Source organism: Acanthochromis polyacanthus, chromosome 14, assembly GCF_021347895.1.
Source record: "Acanthochromis polyacanthus isolate Apoly-LR-REF ecotype Palm Island chromosome 14, KAUST_Apoly_ChrSc, whole genome shotgun sequence".
NCBI lineage: Eukaryota > Metazoa > Chordata > Actinopteri > Pomacentridae > Acanthochromis > Acanthochromis polyacanthus.
In genome coordinates this window covers 39,015,330-39,043,009 of record NC_067126.1, presented here as the reverse complement: position 1 = coordinate 39,043,009, position 27,680 = coordinate 39,015,330, and the positions used below count along the sequence as shown (strand labels likewise).

At 40.9% G+C, this 27,680-nt stretch overlaps 1 protein-coding gene across 1 annotated transcript; it reads right to left on the bottom strand.

Annotated features, from left to right (window-relative positions):
* Positions 1–134: 134 nt before the first annotated feature.
* Positions 135–27,219, bottom strand: kpna3 (karyopherin alpha 3 (importin alpha 4)). The gene is made up of 17 exons (XM_022197325.2): positions 27,039–27,219; positions 23,370–23,414; positions 17,997–18,086; positions 14,321–14,350; positions 14,156–14,208; positions 13,963–14,058; positions 11,713–11,798; positions 9,765–9,851; positions 9,519–9,688; positions 9,138–9,182; positions 8,875–9,006; positions 8,630–8,758; positions 7,102–7,206; positions 6,788–6,859; positions 5,856–6,018; positions 3,095–3,189; positions 135–2,999 (listed from the first exon to the last, which is right to left on the bottom strand). Exons 1-17 carry the CDS (start codon positions 27,105–27,107, stop codon positions 2,901–2,903), a joined length of 1,566 nt encoding a protein of 521 aa, XP_022053017.1. The 5' UTR covers positions 27,108–27,219; the 3' UTR covers positions 135–2,900.
* Positions 27,220–27,680: the final 461 nt, after the last annotated feature.

Genomic DNA, 27,680 nt, shown 5'->3' with positions numbered 1-27,680 from the left:
GTTAAACTACAAAGCTGAGCTTAGGGGGTAAAAACACGGGTCGCTTGTTTCCCTCGTTGGCAAAAGATAATCACATGCACTCTCACAGCTTAAAACCACTACAGTATGCGTGAATCACAACACTTGCAAGCACGAAGGATCCAACGGCTAAACAGCAAGTTTATTTTGGTTAGGATCAGAAACACAGATCATGTCCTGAGGGCGAGATGAGAGGAGATGTGAAAATCCCCCGACTGAAATATGGCAATGATGGTTTGTGTTCAGGGAGAGGAAGGGAGGAGAGGAGAGGGGGGAGGGGGGGGGGGGTAATGAGCGGGAGAAATGCTGCGTTACAATGTTCAGTGAATAAGATCGGAGGGGAGCAGTTACTCTCAACAGCAGAGAGCAGCATTGACCATTCCCATGGCAAACTCCAACAACAAGGAGACTCACACATTTACTGTAGCCACATCTCCCGCTTTAAAGATTCTCCAGTCGCTCTGAGTCTTTTCTATTCAATAAAACCTAAAAGTTTTAGTTGAAATGAAAAACAAAAGGCACAATGATTTTCAACTCATTCTTGTCTTTAATATGCACAAGAGTTGAAAGCATCAATGAGCCACCTTAAAGAGAAGAATTCAATCTAAAATTTATAAAAAGATATAAACAATCAGAGGCCAAAACGCTGTCTGTTGCTTTTCTCCTATTATTTTATTTAAAACAACTTTTCATTAGCAAGTAAAAATCTTGCAACAAACATAAGCTTGTATCCAATTCGGATACAAGGCAACGAAATTGTAAATCTTTAAAGTGGCTCGGTCTAGTCTGCTAGTTCATGACTGTACACCCTCTCTATAGTTTTGTTCAGTAATAAACAGCTAGTCCCAAAAACAAGCCTGGGCTGCTCGGAACAGCCCCACCCAATATTTAAAACCCCGGTGCGACCCTGCCCTCGCTCTTACCCCCTTCTAAGTAGTTAGCAGCCAACCAGGGGGATCATAAAGTCTTCGAGACCAGGGTCAGAGCCGGGGTTAAGGCTCGACACCTTAAACCCGAACCCGCACACCGACTGGGACACGGGACGGTACGTTTTAAAGAGCCCCGTCACCACTACAAAGAGGAGGAAAAAGAAAAAACCAGCCTGTTCCAATTCATCAGCATGTCATCACAATACATATGCAAGTCAAAAATAAAAACAAAGAAAATATTGCTTCAAAAACAAAAAAAAAACCCTCCCAAGCCATCTTTGACAGTTATCGTCCATCCAACGACTGTCAGCTGCAGCAGCTTTGTACAGGCTTTATGTAAATATATTCATATATTCATTAGACGGCAAGGAGAGATACACATTACGTTTTTTTTTGTACAATTATTCAAATTGAGTGATGACATGTGACCTCTTCATCGAAAGTAGTTAAAGATCAGGACCTGTACTCCTCATGTAAGTCTAGTCTTCAATGAGTGTAGGTCCCTTTCTGCAGGCAGACATCATTATGCCTCTCAGACATGTGCATAAGACTGAAGAAAAGAAAAAATAAAGACATAAGGAAGCTCCACAGACTCAACCAAAGGAAGCTGAAATGTCGTTTGAAGAGACAATTTTTCTTTAAAAAAAAAAAAAAATTAAAATAACCTTAAGGTCAGATAAGCGATTCAGAACGATTTTAGTTGTTTTTTGTTTTTTTTTGTTAAACCCCCAACCCCCCACCCCCCTCTCTGAGTTTCACATTACAGGGGAGTCTGGAGCAAACAGTTCGCCGGATCACGACCCGAGCTCACGCTGCAGAACACGGATGTTCCTGTAGGGGGAGATAAACGCTACAGCCGACGTGTTCCTCTTTAGTCTCTGTGTCTTCACTCAAAAAGGTGATTTCCTCCCGTGACAGGTGTTCACATCCGTTAAAACAACAAAAGAAAGAAAAAATGCTGCGGCTCTGCTGAATCAGAAGCAGGCAGTTAGCAGGTCTTACAGTTACACGTGTTGAAAGAAAAAGAGAGAATTATGGCATTTTCTTCACATTTTTGCTGATTTTTTTTGTTAAACATTTAAGTCTGATAATTCAACAGAGGTCACGTTAAAAAAAGTGACGTCATCGAGTCAGAAGTCCCGTCAGTCAGTTTGCCACGGAGTCCTCTTTTTGCCTTAGAGCCCTTTCACCCCCTCCACCTGCCCCAGGAGGGAGGGCAGCGGGGGTCCGTGGTTAATCATGGCTTAGCTCTGGGATTAACTCTTTAAACTGGGAGAGAGAGAGAGAGAGAGGGGGTACTGGTGTGCCTGGTCATCAGTGTGTGGATGTGTGTCGGTGTGCGTGGGTGAAGTAACACCAGAGGACGATCCAGGGGAGGGAGAGCACAAAATAAACCACAAACAAACAGCAGTATTTCTTCCCCGTAAATGATATGTGGCTCCTAACAGAAGTATGCACACAAATTCTAAGTGTCAAAAAGTGTGTATATGTGCGTGTTCTGGTGTTTGTGTCGGAAAATGTGCTTGTGTGTTTTTTTTTCCTGTCTTTGTAAAGATTTGACATTTGGCAATTAAATCTTGCCACGAAGGCTTTTTCTTCCTTCTATTTTTGTGTGATATTCAGAAGCACTGGCAGAGACGACCGACAATCCTCCTGATGCGGGTTGCCAGATGGTGACGGCGCCTGTCGAACAACCAGGACTCCTGTGAAAGGTTGCAGTGTTCGGTGAAGGATGACCGTTTTAAAAAGAAGAAGAGGAGGGGGAAAAAAAAAAAAAAACACCCCACAGTGCAGAGGAGGGGGTGGGTAAACTCTTCAGTGGCGAGTTTCCGTTTTGAAGTGATGCTAAGTAAATCCTTCGGTACCAGGTTGCCAGATTGGAGGAAAGATGGATGAATGTCTGGGGTGATTACAGAGTACCCGTGCAACTGGTTGAAGCAAACATCCTGGATTTTAGAAATTAAACTCCTTCGTTTGCATGTTGGAAGCTGGATCAAAGTTGAAGGTTCCTCCTTGAGTGGTTTCAGGGATCAAGCTGGGATCTTCATCGATCTGAAAACAAGAAATCACGGAGGATCGCATTGGAGTAAGTTGCTGACTGAGGAAGGGGAAAAAAATAAAATAAAATCTACTGGCGGTGAACTTACATCATCTCCTGAAAAGTACTGATCGATAATCTCAAAGGCTAGTTTGTAGATGTCCTCATTCTCATGCTGCTGCAGATTTTCTATCTTCTCCAAACCTGAAGGACGTGAAAACAAGGACAAAGACAACATGAGCTCGCTGCTACACTTTACACCGTTCAAGTACAGAATGAGGTGCAAGAAAACAAAGCTGTGAACCCTCTGAACCGCAAACACTTTGAGAGTCCCGTCATTTTTTTTTTTTAAATCACTGCAGACTCATTTTCACTGCAGTAGAAGATACTGCACCTCTGCAGAAATAACAGAGTAGTGAGACCAAGAATGACCAAGTTAAAATGAAAATGATAGATGAGTTTCTTTGATAATTCCTTTTTTTAATAAACGGAAACCTGGAATTGACATGTAGAACTTTTTTCAAAGTGCTCTCAGATGTGGAAAAATTACTGACTGTACATGCTACAGACATCCCTTGCTTTCTCCTTGTTTCCATACTTATTTTCTATTTGCGTGCGTTTGTGTTTTTTTTTACAGTTTGTAGTTTAGTTCAAATGAAAACTCCCTGAAAATGTGTTACATGACTGCTGGAAATTACAAAGTCACTAAAAGGTTCTCAGTTGCACTAAGGAGTGCCGTTTTTATTTTATTTTCACAAACTTGGTTACTGTACAGTTTATTTTGTGCCATTTAGAAATGTACAAAGGGGGGTCCTTGATTTACATCAGAGCTCTGTTCCTTCTGATCTACGAAAGTCGATTCTCACCGTAACTTAAAACTCTGGCGAAAATGTAAACAAAGCGTTCTGTGCATCACAACATAAAAGTCATGAATATCAACGACTTTCATGCACGTATGAATCATTTTACTAGAAGATAACAGAATGTTGTAACAGACTGATATTGTTGTTGATGTTTCAATGTTTATTGTTCAGCTTCAGATTTACCTGATGTCAGTGAACGTGCCATGTTTAGTTAGCTCACCTCTGATTGGCTGAGATTCAGCAGTAGCGTGTGGGAACGGTGGCTAATTCTAGAGCTAAGTTATGGGGTTTTTCTAGTTATTCTGGAGCTAAGTTATGGGGTTTTCTACTTATTCTGGAGCTAAGTTATGGGGTTTTTCTAGTTATTCTGGAGCTAAGTTATGGGGTTTTTCTACTTATTCTGGAGCTAAGTTATGGGGTTTTTCTAGTTATTCTGGAGCTAAGTTATGGAGTTTTTCTACTTATTCTGGAACTAAGTTATGGGTTTTTTCTAGTTATTCTGGAGCTAAGTTATGGGGTTTTCTACTTATTCTGGAGCTAAGTTATGGGGTTTTTCTAGTTATTCTGGAGCTAAGTTATGGGGTTTTTCTACTTATTCTGGAGCTAAGTTATGGGGTTTTTCTAGTTATTCTGGAGCTAAGTTATGGAGTTTTTCTACTTATTCTGGAGCTAAGTTATGGGGTTTTTCTAGTTATTCTGGAGCTAAGTTATGGGGTTTTCTACTTATTCTGGAGCTAAGTTATGGGGTTTTTCTAGTTATTCTGGAGCTAAGTTATGGAGTTTTTCTACTTATTCTGGAACTAAGTTATGGGTTTTTTCTAGTTATTCTGGAGCTAAGTTATGGGTTTTTTCTAGTCATTCTAGAGCTAAGTTATGGGGTTTTTCTAGTTATTCTGGAGCTAAGTTATGGGGTTTTTCTAGTTATTCTGGAGCTAAGTTATGGGGTTTTTCTAGTCATTCTAGAGCTAAGTTATGGGGTTTTTCTAGTTATTCTGGAGCTAAGTTATGGGGTTTCTCTAGTCATTCTAGAGCTCAGTTATGAGGTTTTTCTAGTTCTTCTAGAGCTAAGTTATGGGGTTTTTCTACTTATTCTGGAGCTAAGTTATGGGGTTTTCTACTTATTCTGGAGCTAAGTTATGGGGTTTTCTACTTATTCTGGAGCTAAGTTATGGGGTTTTTCTACTTATTCTGGCGTTGGCTACGGCCCACAGCATCCTGTGTGAAGGTTCAATAAACCAGCAGAGAACCAGATAAAGTCTCACTCATTCATCACAGAGGGTCGCTACAACATGTTGACCTGTTTCTACAACTTGATCCATGTTGGTCGCTGTTTGGCCCTGTTCCTGATCTTACTTTACTTCTATGGAGACAGCTTTCCTTTTCTTCAAAGCATCAGAAGAGTCTGACTGATGCTTGGGAGCCATAATGAAGGTAAAAAGTTAGTGAACGTAGCACAATCCAAGGTGGAGTACAACCAGAGAATGGAAACAAAGCCGTCTTATAGCGCCGCGTGACGGCGTATTCATCCACTCCGCTCGTCAACTAGTTCCATGTAACCGGTTCTGACAGAGCGATGAAACGCTGTAGGTCGAGGACGTCGTAAAACGAGGACTTCCTGTATACGTAAAATAAAATGTTTTCTTTTGGATGCATTTGCTAGTTTTTCCAGATGGAACCAAAAGATGAACAATAACTTTGAAGACGGTTGAAAAGTTAAAAATAACGTGGTTGTTGATGTTTGTTTGTTTTTTTACAGTTTCTTGCTCTGATATTTGGTGCAGTTAAAAAGTAACATGCCATTCAAACCCAGCTTCCTTTGGGGGTTCAGAGGGTTAAAGAAATGAAAAATTATAAACCGACAATTGTGCGACTCCCGTCTTTGGGGTAGGGAAATAATTTTTTTTCCTCAGTTTAACATACAAAACTTTAAATTTGTAAGGAGATTATTAAAAAATAGACAGAAAAACCTGTCGTGTAATGCATGGAAATCATCCGCTAAATACAGACCTCCACACTCCTCTATGATCTCGGCAATAGTGCTGGCTTCGTCTCCTGCCATGATGAGGATGTTCTTGAGGCCGTCCAGGACGACCTGCACCACCTGGGAGTCCTTCACCGACAGCAGGTTACAGAACGGAGGGATGACGTTCTGCTCCACCAAGAACTCCACCTACACAAACCCACACATACACACCACATCCATACTTGATTACAACACAGGCACATGGTTACAAGTGTGGAAAGCGTCACTGCAGTTCACTCACAATGACTTCTTAACTGGACAAGTCTAGCCTAGCTTCATCCTTTAACGATAGCGTGAAATTATGAAACCTTACATGTGTGGCAGGATAAATAGGGTTCTAAGGTTTGAATAAAATAGTTTTAAATATACACATCCCTCATAGTGGCAAACACATTTAACCCTCGTGTCGTCCTTCGGGTCAAATTGACCCGTTTTACAGTTTGAAAATGTGGGGAAAAAAAGATTTTTTTCACAGTGAAAACTTCAACATTTTTGGGAAATTTTTGAACATTTTTGGTGGAAAAAGGAGAAAAATTTCTTTAAGAATATTCAGAAAAAATGTTCTTAAAGAAAATATTAGAAATTGTACTAATATATATGGAATCACTTTAGATATTTTTAGGACTTTTTGGGAATTTTTGGAAAATATTTACATTTTTAAAAAAAAATTTACATCTTGCCAAATTTCGTGATTTTTTAAAATAAAACTTTTAAGGGAAAATTTTAAGGAATTTTTGGAATTTTCTTTGTGAAGATTTTGCTAATTTTTATAAATTTGGGGATTTTTTTTTTTGCTGAATTTTTGTATTTTTTCAGAGAAAGGAGCGATATGTCTTGGTGCCCATAAATGACGACAACAGTAGGGTTAAATACAATCGTAAAATTTCTACATTATTGGCCCCACAACCCAGCTCACCTGGTCTTTCCTCCCACTGATGGTGAGGTTGCTGATGGCCCATGCTGCCTCCTTCTGAGTGCCAAAATCACCCTGTAGAGAGCCAGGCTGTCACTGAGATGTACTACAACAGCATATTGCACAAAAAAATCTAGGCCATTTTGCAATTCAGTGTGCATTTCATTTATCAGAGCTGTTCGGTTATCTGCCTACAAAACATGAAAAGAGAACGTGTCGAGTAACGCCAACATTAAACTTCATAAAAAATTAGGGTCTGGCACCATCTGTGGGGAAAGAATAGAAGATCTAAAGCTCTTTTTCCACCATGGACAAACCTTGGCCAGTTGGTGAATGATCATAGGAATCAGCCCAGCATCGATCACAGCTTGGACCTGCTGTTGGTTCCCAGCTGTTATGTTGGACAGGAACCAGACCGCTTCCTGCAAACAGACCAAATGCAAATGGTCACAAGCAGCATTATACCTCAACACAGAAATATTCCTTCAAATGTGAATGATTCCAGGATTTAGCACAAAACTCTGGCACTGTGGGTATTTCCTGAACATGTCAGAGTGTTGATGCTTGGATTTCAATGAGTGCACACCTTCACAGGGCCAAAAATGACAAAAGTCCACGTCCGACATGGGCTTTTTTGCCGATAACAGATATGCCGATATTGTCCAACTCTCAATTTCCAATTTCGATATCAACCGATACCGATATCTGTGGGCTATTGAACTCATTTCAGGTAACATCACATATCTCCTGTGGTGGAATTAACACATCACGCCTCATTTTATTGTGAGGCCTCATTGGATGCATTCTCAAATACAACAAGGCTTTCAGATGTAAACACTGTAGTCGCAAAATAAGAAACTACTTCAACTGAAGCTATGGAAGAAATGCTAACGATATTGACCGATATTACCTTTTTAAGCCAATATCGGATGGGCAGATATTATCAGACATCCCTAGTTACTGCTTTTAAAAATGTTTATTCACTATAATATTCATTCATTATTAACCCACTGAACCACAAAACGCTCTGGATAGTTTGGAAGGTATTCTATTTAAAAACAATTTTAAAAAAATCATAGCAAGTACCTGTAAAAGCAGAAGCAATCATAGCATTTATTACTTTTAATTTGCCCATCAACTCACAGTACTGCTTTTAATTTTGTCTGGAAAAACAACCAATATAATAAAATCTGGATATTTAATCAAAATCAATTCATTCTACATGTCTTATATAAGATTATTATAAGAAAATTGCAGCAAAACAACAAAAACTGAAGCACACTTCGGTGCAAGTAGTAAAATATCTTTAATATGTAGAGTTTGGTGACACCTGTGGGCACTTGGAAAACAACTGTAGATGTTGATGCCAGGTTGTTTTCCACATTTTTGTAAAATAAATGATTGTAAAAAAATCTATTTTCTGTATGCCGTTTTCATTTTTTAATGATTTCTAGTATTACAACTGTGTCAAACTGCAAAAAGTTGTTTACAAAGAGGTGCAGGATTTTATATTGCAGTGAAAAACAAGCTCAGTGAGTAAAAATGAGACAAGATAAAAATAAAAGCCTGGAAAATGATTGTAGTGTAGTTAATAACAGTTGCATTTTTTGACGAAAAAACCCCCCAGATACTTTACTGTAAGCTCACTTGCTGTGTAACTGAATAAGTAAATGAGCACTACAAACGTGCTCCTGTTATATGACACTTCCTGACAGTGAAACAGAAGAGCTTTGAACTTCACTGCAGTTCTTAAAGAGCACCTACCTCCATCCTACTTCCATGCAAAGCTGCAAGATTTCACCAGACTTACACGACAAAAGCAACATGCAGGCGGTGGTGAAATACCTTGTTGATCTTCTCTTTAGGGTGTGTGAGCAGGTTGGGGAAGTGTGAGAGGACATCGCAGTTGAGAACCACCTGTGTCTGCTCGTCCGTCCCCGTCACGATGTTTCCCACTGCCCTCAGAGCTGCCGTCTGCGGACGAAAGAAGGCAACGACAGCTTGAAATTACTTTGCTGATCAGTTGAAAATGACGGTCTTCTGAGTGTGGACAGAAGGCAAAATTAGCTCAATAAAAACCAGTGTCTCACCTGAACTTTCACCTCCTGGTGGCTGAGGAGAGGCACAAGAAATGGAACAACTCCAGAATCAATGACCATCTGGATCTGCTCGTTGCCTCCGTCCGTCAGATAAGACAGAGCCCACACCGTGTCTACTAGGATCTAAACGAAAGTACACATGAGAACACATACGATAATTATGATGCTAGAACTGTGGGGATATAGCAGCACTGTCTACACAAATTAGCAAACACAAAATGACTTAAACAATCCCATTTGAGTGTGATACTTACATTTATATCAGTGTGATATATTAGCACACAGAGGGCTGGCAAAATCTGCAGGGAAAGAAAAGTAGGTTGTGAGTGGGTTGGATGTAGGCAGCGGAATAGATGGATACATGAAGGTAAAAAGAAAAAAAAAAAAACAGGGCAGTGCAAAGAGACAAAGAGCGTCACACAGGGACAGAGCTGTCAACCAGAATTCAATTGATGCCAAAAGAGCTTTAAAGTCAGAAATCCTCCTGGGTGATGAGGCCGATCTGGCTGCCGAAAAGGCGCTGCGGAAGCTTCTTTGTGACTCAGCCTGCAGCGTCACAGTCAGCGGCAAAGAAACGCATCCATCCGTCTGGCACATGAAAGCCGGCGTACGAGCACACGCGCAGACACACCCACCTCTTGCACAGTCTCCATGGGTGGCGGGGGATCCTTGTTGCGGCAGAGGTTAACGATGACCCAGGTGACGTTGCGGAGGAAGGTGATGGGGATCGACGGGTTGATGAAAGACAGCAGGGGCTTGACCACGCCCAGGGAGATGACATAATCCCTGCACTGTGGACCATCACCTGGGCAAGCAGATGCAGGTCAACACATCTCTGCTTCCAAACGGTGTACACACTTCTGTAAGAGGGCGACACTTACCTATAATGTTTCCTAAAGCCCATACAGCCTGTTCACAAACGTTCTGGTGAGGAGAGTGTAGCAGTCGCAGAAACAAGGGCACTGCATCTAGATGCACAAACACAGGGATGGGATCAGTAAGTTCTGATTCCAGTGGAAAGTTGTTGACGGGGGGTGGGGCCGTTTACAATCGTCGTTAACAAGCTATCGTTAACGTCGTTACCATCTCGCGGGAGTATCAGCGACTATAAAGTGTTCAAACTTGAAATGAAATCGGCGGATCCGCGGAAAATTCCCATCCCTGGACTCTGCACTTCATGGTGATTCGATTACAGTACTGTACATGACTGCTCTCACTGAGTGGCAGTTAGCATTCAGCGCGGTGGATATTAGCAGCCGTTCGATATTAGGACTCGCCGACCATAAACATACCTCACCCCCCAAAAAAATTTTCTCCTCGAATTTAGACGATTCACAAGAATGACCCTGGCAATGATAAAATCCGCGGAATTCCACGGATCCGCGGAAAATTCTCATCCCTGCAAACATTAACATATCAGACACTGAGAACAACCACGTTCCTAGTTACATTCAACATGAATCCAATGCTGTGCGACTACTTCTCCACATACCATCAGATCCAAACCTCTGCCTGCTCTGTCCAACCCTTTACTGCAAGGGGATGGAATGAACATACCACCTCATGCGTTTCCATGGAGATGAATTGAAATTTGTGACCCTGTAAGTCATTGTGAACTCGTTTTCTGAACGGTTCTTACTAGTCGTGACACTGGCAACACGTGCACACGCCTGCTAGACTAAATGACGCTTATTGGGGGACGGTGGGGGGTTATTATCCACAGAACCGCCACACAAGCAGCTAATTTTACAGACATTTGGTGCTTCCTTTGCCAGTTACAGTGGATCGTGAACAAGCTAAAAACAAACAGTGTATCTACAAATAAAGCACTTCAGCTGCGTTTCTGAGTGTGACAGAACAATAGGCCTTTGTGTTAATTAGTGCACTTATCTACGCCGTCGGTCTAACAGCTTGCGCGTCACATGCAGTATACGCACAGAGCTGTGGCCAGAAGGCTTCCAGCTTATTTTTCTTCGATTTACGTACATAACTACAACCATTGTGTCTTGGGCTCTGTCCAGTGCTTAACACTACATCTAAAATTTAGACCGCATTTAGATTCTGAATGCTTTTCTGTAAACTCACAGATGAATCGACCTCCGTTATTCTGTTAAACGTGCTGCTAGCGCTACACTTTTCGTGTGGAAACCGCGTCACCATATGCAACAGTTGAGGCTAATGAGGCCTATAAATAAGTATTTATTTAATATTTAAACTTGTTTAATTGCTGACTTTCAGGGATGTAACAGTAGAGGATTAGACAACAACAACAAACAGATTTTTGCTTTGAAAAATTGTAAACATTCCTTCCTAATTGGCCATACTTATTATTTTCAATAACAAGAAAAGTTGTTTACTGTCAGTTACGGGAAAAAAGAGGCCCATTAGGACAAGTGAAACATTCAGTTTAAATGAACTCTTAAAGCTAACAGCACATTTTCAGCTGCAAAACCTTCACAGAGGACACGGCCGTCTTGTTTGGGAAAAAACTTTATTGGCTCTGTCACCGGCTTGGCTTCTAACCTCAATGTGTGATTTAGGGTATGTTTAAGATATGTGACATTTGTTAGTCGGACATTAAATTGCGACAAGTTTGTAACTGCCAGCTAATCTCATGAATGCTGATCATGTTTTCCACTATGCAGTCATGTTGTTCTGATTAGATAACAGTGCGCTCTTACTTTGAAAGAAAGCCAACATCCAAAGAATAACTGTGCCTCACTGAGTGAAGAAACAAATAAATATGCTTGCTTGGCAGACTGCAGACAGTGTATAAACACAGACTGGAGGGGTAACACTGGGGAAAGACAGAATGTGGGGTCAACTTACTGGATTTAACCACAGCCTGTGTCTGCGCTGACGTCCCAGAGGCAATGTTGGTCAGAGCCCAAGCTGCCTCGAACTGAAGAGAGGGACTGGAAGACAGAAAGAAAACAAAACCAGCGAAATTAAACTCGTTTAATTTCCACAGCAGATGGGACAGAAAGGGGGAAATGAATAATGGCAAACATAGATGTGCATAGCCTGTACATTTCCAGTTGTATTCCATGTTTTTCCAGGGCTCATTCTTGTATTCCCCCCCAAGCACCAACCACCAAGACAATACACCTGTCCGTCTGTGGCCTTCCAGCTCTAAACATCTCAAAGGAAAAAGCGCTGCTCATGTGGGCGTTCTGTTCTACAGCATTACTGTCTTTGCAAATAGATTCATAATAACTACATACTGTCAACCACACACAGTCTGAGTGGTTGACAACACATCTGACTCCAGATATCGAACCGTTTTGCAAACTGAGGCTGTGTTTAAAGTGGCGGAACATCATGAAACGATTTTACGAAAAACTGATGCGACACAAAATATTAGAAATCACACACTTCCAAGCGATCCTCACACCACCCACGAGCCAAATGCTAGTAAACTGTGGTGAAGGATGGTCTACCCCACTAAACGTTTCATCAGGCAACCGACCACGACGTGGAGGTCCTACTGGTTCCTCAAGCTCTACCTTCTTCAGCTGTGATGTAAAACAGTTAACAGGGAGTGGTGTTCTTTGCGCTGTAACCAGAAACTGTAGCTACCTGTGGATGGATTTACTTCTGCCTTGTCAGAACCTTAGACTGCTTTTGTTCAAGTGGTGCTGGCTTTCATGCAGCACATTTCTGTGCAAACAGGGTTTCTGCAGAAGTCAGTCAAATTTTATGCTTTTTTATGCCATTTTAATGCTATACTGTAAAAATTTTAATGCCATGACCGTGAACTCAAACTACACAGGTTTGTTTGGTTGTAAAAGATGTTTTTACGTGAAAACTGTCTCTACATTTCACCATTTCTGAATCTGGAAACCACCCCTGACCACCAGCAGGCTGCAGTCATTCTCTGAAATCCACGTTTTGTTTTTTTCAGCCATTTTTCTGGAATTTGCATTTCCTCATTTCCCAGCTCTCCTCCTCCTGCTCCAGCCTGTCGGTCAATTTAAAAGCATGCAGTTTCTGGTAATTGTACCCCACCGGCCGGAACAATTATCGCAACGCTTCAGCGTGTTTACGCAGATGCACATATCTGACTAATCGCAGTCTATAACTATATATTATTATTGTCAAATATTTTTCTTGAAAACTGCAGAAAGAATTTTTAATGCCGCCGAGAATCAAATTTAATGATTTTTAAAAAATGCTTTTTACGGCTTTAATTTTCCACAAAATCAATTTAGTGACTATTGATGCTTTTTAATGCCCTGCAGAAACCCTGGTAAAGCTGTAGGTCAAACTGGGCCCACTTGGCTTTCTGACCATTATTTTCTCAATGAAGTCATGTTGCATTAAACTACAGTAATGTCAAAACAACAGATGTCCAATACAAGCTTTGATTCCACATTAACGTGATGCTAGCTGCTGAGGCAGTGGCGTAGTGGTTAGCACTTTCACCTTGCAGCAAGAAGATCTTCTGCATGGAGTTTGCATGTTCTCCCTGTGCATGCGTGGGTTTTCTCCGGGTACTCCGGCTTCCTCCCACAGTCCAAAAATATGCTGAGGTTAATTGGTTACTCTAAATTGCCAGTAGGTGTGATTGTGTGTCTGTATATGTAGCCCTGTGACAGACTGGTGACCTGTCCACGGTGTCCCCTGCCTTCACCCGAGTCAGCTGGGATAGACTCCAGCACTCCCCGCGACCCTAGTGAGGATAAAGCGGTGTATAGAGAATGGACGGATGGATAGCTGCTGAGGGTTGCCATGGTAAAACCCGTCCAATTCCTTCCTTACATGTTCTTCCACCCCTACTATTCATTCTCCCCCCTCAGTGAACACAAGGTCCTGGGAATTGGGGGACTCCGAGAGACAGGAATGTTGATATATTTGGCTTGGCCTGTGCTGAGAGGACCAGCCAGCTGCCCTGCATGCCTCCACACACTCTCACGTGTGGACACAGTGGGAAACGGTCTCATGCATACAAAGCCTCTGATGCAGCAGCATCAGCAATCTATAAAGAAATTGCACAGCAGTCTTCATTCCAATCCAACTGACCGCTCAGTTCATCGAGCAAAAGAAAAATACCACAAACTCCTTTGCAGACAGACTTACTTGTCGTCCCTTTCCAGGCATTTGACTAAAATGGGCAGGATCCCAGACTTTATCAAGTCATCGATGGGAGGGTTTCTGTCACTCGAGAGCAGTTTTCTGATTAAAAAGCAGAAAAAAAAATCTCAGAAACATATTATGGAAAAACAGCTAGTAGTGTGTGTATCTGTGTGTGTGTGTGTTGTCAGCCACTCACCTGGCTGCCTGTACAGCACTGAGCTGTATAACTGCATTATCACTGGTAGCATTCTGCAGGAGCAAGCAGCCACAGTGCAGATCAGTACAACTAGCCAGCAGGAAAGATGCTTTTGCTCAGACATTTGTGTAAAGTCAGTGCAAAACTGAAAACTTGAGTGCTTACCTGTAAGATGGCATCAAGCGTGACATTTTGCTGCACAAAGAGAAAAGCGGAAGAATATTAGCACTGTCAAAAACTTGCTATGCATACTTCATCAGCAACAACAACAAAATAGAGAACTAGCTGAAGACACATATTACATATTCGTACATTTTATTTCTTGTATATACAGGCTAGATAGTATTTTATAGCTAGAGAGCAGTTTGTAGCTCCTTTTGAGCATCGGTATGACAATACTGAACTTAACCGACCCTGTTTTAAAGCATAAGTTTAATTTTTGTTCACGTTCTGAAACCGTTCACACATCAGACTTTGACAGCTTGTCCACTGCATCTTGGTCTTTTGTCGTTTTCAACTTAACTGGAAACTGCCTTTGCCTGTGACTCTAAACATCCAATTAGGCTAAAAGAAATTAGTTCAACTTCATTTCCAGGCTAGCATTGTTTTGTTGTTTTTTTAATTACAGCATTGAGTAATTGTCTACATTTCTGTATGACGTATGTCTACACCAGTATTGACCCTAAAATCTGAAACGACAACAGCAGGTGCTTTAAACTACAGCTCACATGAGACTCTGACAGCTCTTCTATGTCTAACATGCACACCTACAACAGAAACACCGGATGAAATGGTTTGAATGCATGGCAATATTTTAAGGCAAAAAAAAAAAAAAACATCCAACAAAAAAAAAGAAGACACTGTAGATACAACGTGGGTTTTCGCTTAGATTTAAGTCGTACATTTACAAGAAAAAAAACTGATTTGAAAAAAAAAGCATAAATATTGTCTGATTATGAAGCAATAAATTTGCAAGAAAAAAATTAATTCCTCAAGATTGAAAAAACAAATACACAAGAAAAAACACTCACCCCCCAGTAAACAGAGAATGTGCAATGCATGTACTGCAGCAGTATCAAACAATGACCTCATCCATATCAGAATGCTGTTTTCCTCTCAGTAGGACCAATTTAAAGCAACGCCTCTTCAAAGTCCAGATAATTATGATAATTGCAGGCTGGAATCACGAGCATTTCTTTATGTTTAAATCCAGTTGCAGCATAATTTGATCCGTTTATCCACAGCAGACACAATGTGCAGCAAGTGTCAGCATCTGTGGTGTGATGAGGTCCATTCATCGTCCTCCAAGATGTTTGCTGGTAAACTTTTAACGGTAACCTCGGAGATTTCAGTTGTGGTTTCGGAAATGTAAGACATTAATCTCAGAAAATAGGAGTTTCTTCTAGGAATGCTACAGATCCCCCAACCCCCCCTTTTCTTTAAATCTACAAAGGCATTGTAAAAATGTCACACACTTCATCTTCAGACGCATTAGTGCTTACAAACTTCCAAGAACGATTTTGATTCATCACTTAAATTCATCAAAAGTGCAACAAACAGAAAGAAAACTGTCTTAACGTGCAGCTTTGTGAAGTAATTTCCAGGTAGATTGCTCCTAGTGCCTTTGACAGCTTGTCACTGTTCAGTGGATTTAAGACACTTCCATTGTTTCTGTAAACCCAGGCTGACTTGTTGATGCTGAGATCAGGTTTCTTGTTATTCTTTCGGGCCTTTGCTGGATGCATGCGTGGTGTAGCGGTCTTATGCTGCTGGATGGGACGTGCTGCTGTGTGAGGAGTAATTATTTAAACATCTCAAGTGTCTAAAACTTGTAGTACAGATCCATGTATTTATATTTACAACTCAAAATGCATTACAGCGGTCCCTCAGCTATAGCGGGGGTTACGCTCCCAACGACCCCACAATATGCAAAAACCTGCAATGTAGCAACCATAGTTATCTTATTAATTATACATATTTTCAGCCTTTATAAACCCTCTCCACACACCGCAGAGCAACACTACGGGCAGCGATCAGACGTCTGTGTGAAATGGACGAAGCCAGATGCTGAATGCAGTAAGCTATGCATTTTATTTCAATTTAATACATTTTAATTACAATTTTTTAAAAATGCTTTCAATTTTTTATGCTAGAAAATGCCTATTTTACCGCAAAAATAATTAAACTAATGCAGAGATGGCACAGCTGCTCGCTATGACAGAGCTGTTGTGCAGCAAAGCACCATGGGAGCTCAGCGTTTTGGGGGTTTAGCTGTCATTACTGTGGTTTATGTTAGTGTTACAGTGCTATTAGTGTTTGTGTTTTATTGTGTTTTTGTGGTGCAGTCAGCCTAGTTAGTTTAGTGTTTTGTTGTCAGGACCCTGAGTGTGAAGTGTTTGGTCACTTCCTGTCACATTTTCTATACTGGTGCTGTCAAAATAAAAGCATCTGCCAGCTGCAGACCGCATAAAAGGCAGATATCCTTAGTCCAGTTGTTCTTCAACGCAGCTCGCCACAATATTAAATACATAAAACTACCTACATACCACAAAACCCCGTGTTATACAGCCGCTGGATTCCCAAACACTATGCAGAATTCAGTTTGAAAACACCTGCAATAATGAATTTCAAACTACAACCTGCTTTACCTGCATGAACAGAAAGTTTCTTATCAGTTTGTTCTCTCTGATACCGTCTTTACAACGTTCTAGTCCAATAAACTTGAGGGTTCATACAAAGCTCATGCTTGTATTTCATTTGAAGAGGCCTCCCACAGCTCCTGTTTGAAGCTGTCCTGCTGCTCACATTCGTACAAGTTCATTTTAACGATGATTGTGGGAACAATATGATATTCCTCCAAATATTCCCATAGCGACCTAGGAGTCAGTGTTGTTTTGGACATTATAGGATGTTATATTGTCTGCCATGAAAATGATTTTGCCTCATAAGAAAATTTTTCTTTCCTATCATGGCAGAAAAGCTTTTGTTACGAGCACCACATATTTTAAAATGATCACTTTGGCACCAACAGCTGAGATCATCCCCTCATAGATGCTGCAGTTTTTAACCATCTGGTCCATCCACTGTAACACAGCTTTCATCAGCAATTAAAACTGTTTCAAAATAAGATTTCTTGCATTTCTGAGTCCACTGTGAACGTTTTAAGGGTGGCTGAGACGCAGCTTTAAGCACAAACGTCCAGGCTCTGAAGGATCCTGCATCAAGAGGATGAAGCAGTTTCAAATCCCATTTACTGCACAACACTCTTTTCTACAGCTGCCCGTTTAATACGAATAACTTCTGTGATAGAAGGTTATTAGGGAAAGTTTTTAACCGACAGAATTGGCCTACGTTCAGATTCACTCAAATCTTTTCAAAGATTGATGATATCTCTTCAGTTTTGCAAAATATCAGTGGTTTTCTGGCCTGTTGCGAGACATTGCACTATTTCAGAGTTTTCAATCTTCAGAAAGATCTTTCATCCTCCCTGCAATGCATGAGAACTGTGACTCACCTAGTGATGTGAAACCGCCTATTTTAGGAGGATTACCTTTTAATGAAGCTCAACTAGAAAACTAAGTTAACAAACTAGGTTGAAATCAATGCCGGCTATCGGAACAAATACAAGGAATAAAATAAGCAAAAACTGAAAAATCACAAGCTTATTTGACTGAGATCCCACTGATGTGTCTGAATCCATTTAAAGAGGGTCTGAAAATCCTCCATCCACTGTAAATGAAACAGGCTGCCCTCTGGATTCTAACTCCTTGGTTACCCAGACTTTCCCGTCTCCCAGCATCTCTCCCACTGAAGCACAGACCCACCGCACACCCACACTTACTCCTTTGAAGTCTGAGTCGACGTCAGAGTCCTCCAGACTCTCCTCCTGCGGGACATTTCTCTTCTTCAGTAAATGTTCGTCTCGTTTGTTCTGACAAGAGGATAAAAGACAGAAGAGGGATGAGGGGTGGGGATGAAAGTATTCATTAATGCATTCATGAATTCTTAAAGTAACGGCCAATCTAGGCCTACCTCACAAACTATTTTGCAAACTTTTTACTTCATGGAGCACAGCTTCACATCAAAAACCAAGTTCTAATCCAGAGAAAAGTGCCTGCAGGCTGCAAACAAACACACACTCTTCTATAAGGGACGGTGAACCTTAACCCTGTAACCTTTAAACACTGCAATCCCATCAAGCCCATACTCCTCTGGGATCAATGTACAGGGCATGTGAGTCAGTGGTAGGAGGAGATTCCCTTGCCCTACATTCTTGTGCATCATGCTGATGTGCGTCACTGATGACTAATCAGCTAGTGCAGTGCTTCTCGCTGCTCTGATCCAGCTAAATGGAATGTGCTAGACTTGAGACCACCTCAGCTCCCCACAGCTCTGACGTTTTCATGCTTCAACACTCCTGACTGCGCCACTGTTCTCCAGCCATCTACCTTTTGTTTACCAGCATTTTCAGACTATCACCGAAACAGGACAAAACTACGGTGGTGCTTGAGGTAATTAAAATCACAAGTTCGGGTGCCCTAGACCAAGCCATGCCTCTGCTTGTGAACCAGTATCTCATATATTCATTTTTGGGAGGGAAAAAACAGGCCCATCACTTGGAAAAGATTCATTTAAATCAGGGGTATCCAATTAAAATTCAAAGAGGTCCAGTCAGAGAAAATGTATTAAAGCAAAGGTCTGGACCATTATAATGTCCATCTTGAATTAGTGTGACACATGTTGATGTAATCCGGTAGTTTTATTTGCGTCTGCATGTAACCAATAACTAACCGTGCACGACAAAACCGATTTCTTCAAAGCTCGTACAACTCAGCTGCTGTTAACCCTTTAAGCTGCAGTCAATTCCAGCCGTTTTCAGTACAAAAAAAATAAATAAAAAAATCGCTAATATTCTATTTTTAAATTTAAAAAAATTACGAAAAATACAGGGAATATTGGACACACATCGCGAGGTGCATTTCCTTGAAAACGACCGATTCGTGGATTTTATACCGTCTTCAAGACATGTTTTGGACAAAACAGTTTACTGGCTTGTGTTGTCTGGATGTCCAAGGTTGGATTATGGCCGTTTTTTGTGGAATATTTTCATCTGTGTGTAATAATGAACCCGGAAATGTGAGTCGCGCTGTGTGCGTTGAAGCCGTGTATAGAGAACGGATGGATGAATATTCGTTTTTGTCGGACAAATGTGTTTTTCTCACCCGCTGTGGTAATCACATCTGAAAGTGGTTTATACCGGCGGATTCATGAGAATCTAAGCTTTCCATCGGCGTATAGTGTTTGTATAATCGTGTTTGCAGCCGTCGGACATTCTTGAAATTCCTATGCAAATTAGTAGGTGTACCGCCGGCGGTACACTGAAGTTTAAGAGGTTAAACTGCATTAAAACCCTTCAGACCTACATTTTAAACTAAAACTAAGCTGCTGCTTTTTGCAAAGATCTCCACACATGACTGACAACACGCAGCTACAATTTGTGGATCTCACCTTGCAGCTGCTTCAGGATCTGCTTCTAGTCCGTGCAAATCTACCTGTACTGTATCTGCTATTTTAAGAAACTGTTTTTTTCTTCACAATTCCAACCAAAAAAAAAGCATTAGTATTTGCAAGAAATATCCCATCAGGCACTGTCAGCGTTCACAAAGAGCGCCTCAGAGTGAGCGTCGGTGAAGCAGCCCCGAGGTGTCATATCACATGTGGAAGTCAAGGTCTGGTTCCCTCTGACTCTGGAGACGTGCGATCACAAAAATTCTATTAATATCAAACCTGACTTTGCAAGGTGGGGATCTGCATTAAAGATAAATGCACTCATAGAAACATCAGTATTAATTATCCGATGCTACACATTCAATGTTAGCATTCTGGGGCTTAGCAAGTGCAAATGACCCAACGGAGGAGCGTTAAAAGAGCAATTTGCAAGAGATTAATATCCCTCTGTAGGCATGGCTCACATAGCACACTTTGCTAACAATGAAACCAGCTTACTCGTGTTCACTGATTAAGTCCCTGCTGCTGGCAGAAGCTGACTGAAAGCAATAAGTTCAAATCAACCTGAATAAATCTCTTCAAACAATGCCTCTGAATGAAGATGCAGCGGAGCAATAACTGGATAAATGCAAACAGAACTCCCAAACCGACGCCAGCTCAGTAGAAATAATGCTGTGAATGAATGCACAAGGCAGAGAAGCAATGACAACAGCGCTGTGTGATGCCTAGAGGTCGTAATTTAGTCAATCAGGATGCATTCATGTTGTCATTTAACACACCAATACCCCAAACAATCCTCTCATTTGTTTTGGGTCCACAGGGCAAAATAGAGAACCAAAATGACAATTTGCAATTCAAACTATATTCATGTTTTCAGGTCAGATAATAGTGTTCCATCAAAACTGTGAGGCCAACTGTCTGACCCTCGTCCAACCATTGTTGCAGTTCAACGTCATTTGAAAACATACTATGCTGAAATAGCAGACATGCTGGGGAAAAACACCCCGGAGCCTGTTGTATTCTGCTAATTTTGCTCTTCACATGCAAGTGTTTATAACAACTACATCCCATTGTATTGGAAAATACACAAAAGGATTTCCAATTTTCAGAAGAGCAAATTCAAATGGTCTTTTGGGTCCACAAATCTCTGACATCTTGATGGAACTGCCTGGAACAGCCCACCGTGCAGGAACAGCATCAGCAGCAAAAGCAAATGTACAGCTTCTTCAGATGCATTTTTCATTGCCTGTCTCACATGTGTGTGATGGAACACAAGCCAACTGTCTACACCAAGAGTGTCAAACTCATTTCAGTTCAGGTTCCACATTCATCCCAATTTGATCTCAAGTGGACCAGACCAGTAAAACCACAGCACAGCAACCGACACGCAACGACAACTCCAATTGTTTCCTTTGTTTTTGTGCAAAAAGCTGCATTCTGAAAGTGTTCACACTTAACTGCCTTTTTACAAAACATTATGAGCAACCTGACATTTCTTAAGATCTGGAAGTGAATGATGAAGTATTTTACTTTATGATCACAATGACAAAAATCTGACTAAAAAAAGAAGATAATTATAAAAACGAGACAAAATGACAAAAATGAGAAATGACATGAAAAAAAGAGAGAATTTAGACAAAAAAATGGACAAACTAGACAAAAAATTACAAAAAAGGGAACAAAATGACAAATAGACAAAAACACAAGTAAGACAAAAAGGAAACACTAAATGACAAAAACAATGAATAAAGCAAAACACAAAATGACAAAAATAAGACAAAAAACACAAGTGAGACAAAAAGGAAACACGAAACGACAAAATCATGAAAAGCAACAAAAGTCAGACAAAAACAAGACAAGATATTACAAAAATGAGAAAATGATAAAAGAGTAATCTAGTATTTTACTTTATGATCAAAACAACTTCTCATGGTCTAGAAATTAGCTTAAATTTATATTTTTACAAATTGAAAATTTGCAGTTCTCTATAATTTTTGCATTTTACAAAGTCGTCTTGTGGGCCGAATTGGACCCTCTGGGGAGCCGGTTTTGGCCCGCGGGCCGCATGTTTGACACCCCTTGTACTTTAGTTGCTCTCTGCGACCGGAAAGCCGAAGCATATTCTTTCACTTTTTGTCTGTCTTTCTGCATCTTACACATGAAGCTACAGTGACTGTCAACCGGCCTCCAGTTAATCGTCTTTTAGTTAAAAACGGCGCCATCATGTATTCTGTGTCGACAGAAGGAGCATCGAAGCTGTTGCTGGTCTGTCAACGTGCTACTCGTGCTATGCCTTCTGTATAGATGCAGTGATACCATTTGGGCTACAGTGTAACAATGTAATCAGTGATTACATTGTTATACTACAGTGATTACATTACAGTGATTACATTGTCATATTACAGTGATTACATTATCTTTCTCTTCCATTTGTCTAAAGACAAACGAAACACAACTGCTGTCTGGTTAACGTGCTGCCGGTTTGGGTGACAATAATACCAAACCCAAGCTAGCGTCCTAGGAAATGATAACATGCCTAACAAGACGACATGGTCATCAATATCCCCCGCCACATGTGATGTCTATGAGTCTATATCCAAAACAGTGATCAAGGGCCATAACTCTGTTAAATATTATCGCACAGGTCTCATTTTCGAACTTGATCAAGGTGTCCATGGTGTGAAGCTACACACTAAATTTCGTAATCCTAGCTGTAATAGTTTCCGAGAAAAGCTGCCCCCTTCATCTCGGACGCACGGACGGACGGACAGAGGCCAAACCTATATCCCCCTTTTCCACTTCGTGGAGGCGGGGGATAATTAAAAATGTAGTTATTAAAAATCTCACCATATACTGGCAGGTAGATTGCACATACATGTACATGCACTGTACATATCATGGCCAACAACTGATAGACAAAAAGCTTTTATCAGAAGGCAAGCTGAATTCATTTCAATCACAAAATAACAAAAAATTAACAACAGAAACCCATAAATGCCCAACAAATTTCAGTTAATCTAAAGCTTGTCTGTCTGCAGGGATAGACCAACCAAACAGGTGATGCCCTGGACCTAGACCAAGCCAAGTCTCTGCTTGTGAACCAGTATCTCATATAGATGTCCATTATTGGGGAAAAACAGCTCATGTAAAAGGTCCATCATTTGGAAAAGATGAATTTAAATAGTTCTCACTTTGTCCAGCATGAACTTCTGAAAATCAGAGGCCAGCTTCTCCTTCTGTTATCTAGCTATGTTTCCAATTCCAGGAGACTAAAAAGGAACAACACTGACACCACATGACTCAAAAAGCAAATAAAGAAAAAAAAAACACTAAAGACGAACCTTCATAACCGATCTTTTAAGAGAACAACTTCTTAGTTCTGACTGTGATGGATATAATCCTACAGGATAAGTTGTTGGGTATAATCTACGATTAAAATCCTTCAGTTAGAAATAAAGTGCTGTTTAATGATATTTTCCATTGTCAAATTTCTACAGAAACAATGAGCTCATAACTCAGCTAAGATGTGAAAAGTTTGCATTTTTGCCTTCTAATCGCTGTCAACTTACAATTCCTGTTAGAATTTTCAATTTCCAGAACACATCCAATTCCACTGGTCTGTAATCAGAGGCAGATTTATAATACTCAGAGAGGTGTGTGTGTGTGTGTGTGTGTGTGTGTGTGCAGATGGTGCAGCATTTCTCACCTTTCTCAATTCAACTGTCACCTCATTTCGATGTCTTCTCATAGTCTGTAACAAAGAAAGACAAACACTGAGTGAAAAGTTTTTATACACACATTTTTGAAAATTTCAACCATTTACTGTGGTGAGAAAAATGTATACCACAAAATACTAGCGCAAAAGATATCAGGTTGTATATTTTGCCCTAAATGGCATGCCTTATCCATTTAAAATGATAAAAACCTAAACAACACTGGGAGAGTAAGGTTATTATTATTATTTAGGCATAAATCTGTGACTGAATCACACAAAAACAACCCCCACCAACAGTTAAATGTTAGACACCTTGAAAAAAGCCTGAGCGAGGACAGACAGTTTAACCAATAACTGCATTTGTGTGTCCGTTGGGTCTCCAGTTCATCCAGAACAGTTTGAGATGGTCTCAGATCTTGTGACTGTTTGAAGAGGTTCATGTTGCCTTCCTAAATAGCCCCTTACGTAATCTAGGGCAGTCATAACTCAGGAAGCTGTGGAGCAGAGAGGTGTCTCCCAACCACTGCAAAACAACAATAATGCCATGAGACTGACCCAGACAAAAATAAGCCTTTACAGAGAACCAAACCCCAAAATACAAGAGTTCAATCTGATAATCAAGAGAAACTTAAGCAGCTTAATTGGTTGATGTTGCCAAAACATGAGCTGGTGAAATATGAAAAGGTACGTCCTCCCCAAAACAAACAAACAAAAAAAAACTGCTGGAGCCCACACAGGTACCATAGTAGGTCCTTAAAAGTCAGAATGGTATTTGCAGCTTCATGAGGCAACAAAGATGTGCCAGTTTTGTTAAAAAAAAAAAAACTTGATAAATCCAAAACCATAACCAAATTTTACCCAGTATCAATGAAAACAGAGGAGGAGCTAACGTCCTATGGCATGGGAGATGTTCCTACTTAGTAATTCAGTGCTGTTCCTAACGGTGTCAGAAATGAAGAGCAATCTGTTATGCCTGACCTAAATAAATAAAACCCAAACTGGCATTTTTTTCCCCCCTCTGCTGTAGTCTGAGTCATCCATTTAGTAAAACTCAAATTCATGCAGAGGCTCTTAAGAGGACCCAGGTCAGACATCCGAGATGCCTGAAATAGCATCAGGAATGCACTTGGCACAGTCTGTCTGTCATAGTAGCCATGTGCTTGTCAGACTGACTCAAACTTTCAAAACAACCACCAATCTGCGCTTTGAGGGAGAAAAACTTCAATCATGCACCCTGATGGATTTTGTAGGGCCCTTCTCAGACATACCGTTGTTTTAGGATTATTTGAGGATTACCCAGAGGTCAGAACAACTCAGCACAAGTATGTCTTTGTTGGTAAACCCCACAGCTAAGAGAGATGCTTTCTGATGAATTCCACACATTCCACACATAATTAAAACAAGTCCAGATATCTGTTACTTCATTTGACATCTTTAGATCTAACAGCGCTAGCTTCCTTTAGCTTGGCTTGAGTGAACACAGCCTCGACCAAATGCTTTGGTCATCATGTCAACGAGCAATGCAGACAAATGCTGTCAGAGAGATTATAATTAGACTTGTCACTTGAATGATGCTGCAATATCCAGCGGTTTAGACTAGATCTGCAGGTGCTGTGCCTAAAACAGATTGTTTGCTTTATGATAAATCTGTGCTGGCCAGTTTATAAACGTCTACAGCTGCTTTTATATGGATGAGTCATACAAATACACATAACTTTACGTATGTGGGAATATCAAAAGTGTGCCTTTGTGAAACGTTTCACAGTAATCAAGTAAGTAAGAAGTAAGTAGTGTAATCAAGACATGATATTTAGGATCATAATATGCATTACTGTAATACTGCTTTCTATTTTTAGGATGTATGTTTCATATCCTTGTGTAGACTAATTAACAAGATTTACTTATTAGTTTTATATGTAAAATAAAGAAACCATCTGATGCCATTATCCTACTGGATTTAAAATACAGAATTATGTCCTTCATGAATGAAATCAAGTCATTCTGATGCATTTAGAGCATTTCAGTCCCAATGTGGGGGCTGCAATCACTTTATGGCAGGAAGAAAACCGGTTTAAAGGAGTTAAAGGGGAACTTCGGTTATTTTTTAACCTGGGGTCTGTTTTCATATGTCACTTCATACATGTGAGTGATGGGGAAATTAATTTTTGACATAGCTCCGGTATTTAGCCAGACAGGCAACTTAGCAGCTGAGCTAGCATAAAGTATGGGGCAACTTGCCCCCCTGCGCCCTAACGTGTTTTTTTCCCCACACTGACTGGCTCAGATAGTCTCAACGAGTGTCCCACAACATACTAGAGATGAGAAGTGAACGAAAACCTCCACACTACTTGGCGATCGCTCTTTGTTGTGGTCTGTATCCAAATCTCAGGACGCTAGAAAGCAAATCTCGTTCCGAAATCGCGCGACAGCTCACGCCAAAACACCGGTTTTGGCCCATACTTTTCACTAGATGAGCTGCTAAGCTGTCGAAAATTCATTTCTCCATCACTCACGTGTATGAAATGACATATGAAAACAGACCCCAGGTTGAAAAAAAACGAAGTTCCCCTTTAAACTGGTCCTTTAAAGCGAAGTCTGCTCGTAAAAATAACTGTATTGGTTATACTGTAGGGCACAGAGGAGGCAAAAGAACACAGAAACATAAGAATAACTGCCCCCATGGAAGGCTAACAGCTTTTGGCAGAGGATCACTTTTTGACAGCACAGAATCTACCCATGGTGTTTTCTAGAATGTGTGACTTAGCAGTGAAGCTGACACACATTTAATAGCAGTACATATAATATAACCATTAATAAATGTGAGATAATATTACAGCATTACTCATCGTCAGAATGAAGCAATGTTAACTACGTCTAAGAAGGTGTCTGTTCTCACTGATGGATGGACTCTTATCTAGTTTTTAATGTTATTCCACATTGATATAAACCGTAAAACTCAGGTCATCGCATCATTACCGACCAGCTAACCGTTTAGAGGTTCAGCTAGCAGCTCGCTTTAGCTGCCTCACCTGGTATCGCATGCTAGCCGCCTGCTTTGACGTTAGCAAGCTAGCAAGGAGGGGCAATATTTGGTTAGGATGGATGTGGACCAGACGCTTAATTCAGCATAAACCAGTGTTTTCCTAACGGTGACAACTGGGTGTGACGTTCGCGAGTTGGCACTTGTGTCATTTAGAGTCGGCTTGGCTGTTAAACATGTCAAATGTAAAGACTATGATGCCGGTCGGGCCCAGCCTCGCCTGCGACCGGTGTCCATCCAACTAGCTAGTTAGCTGCCAGTGACAGCAACATCGCCTGCCCGTAATTCTCCCTATTCCAGTGGACCGAGTGGGATGTTAGTAGCTGTTAACAAACATCAGCTACTGGAAATTGGTAAACAAACGGTGCTAACTGGACAGCTATTCTCGCTTAATTACAGGGGAGATATACCGATAACAAGGTAGCACCTTTGATGGCGAACTCTTCAGCTAGCGCGGCTAGCTAACTTAGCTAGCTAGCTGGCTGACTGGCAGGCAGCTGCAGCTGGGGCCAGGCTCCCCAACGAGGCCCACAGACTGTCGGTTTTTTCCTCCCCCCCCCCCCCAACATAAAAGTAATTCGATTCTCGCTACCTACACTCGCGTTGGTATGTCAGCTCACCTCGACATCACGCCCTTTATTTTTAAAGCTCTTGATGCGGTGGTTTTCCAAGCCGGCGTTCTCTGCCATGGCTGTACGGGGGGCTTCGCTATTACTCCGGCTTTCGGGATCTCCTCCGTGAAAGACGAGGCACGGCAGCTCCTGCGCTGCTGCTGGCTGTTCCGGAGAGGGGGAGGAGGAGGACGTAACAGATTGCAGAGTGAGGGGAGGAGTCAGCGCCTCCTGCCTGGGCTGTCCTGGTTTCCACGGCTGTCTCCACGCACCGACAACAAAATCCACCTGTGATTTATTGGACGCAGATGGGTCAATCTATAATTGAGGGACTTTTGACGTCCATGGGCTAAATCTTGCATACATTATTAAAATGTAAAGATAAAAAAAAGGTTTTTTTATGTTCACTATGATCATGTCTTTACAAATCCCATGATTATTTATTTTGGAAACAATCACTTATTAATAAAAAAAATGACTGGATATCACTAAAATGTCAACTAAATAACCGTCTGAATTTAATAACAACCATGTTCTAATGAGCTAAACAATAATGAGCTGATTCTCGACTTTTTATTAAGTTGAGATAATCATGGCAGGTATTTTTTCACAAAATAACAAATTAAATCATTTTCCACTAAGTTGCCCATT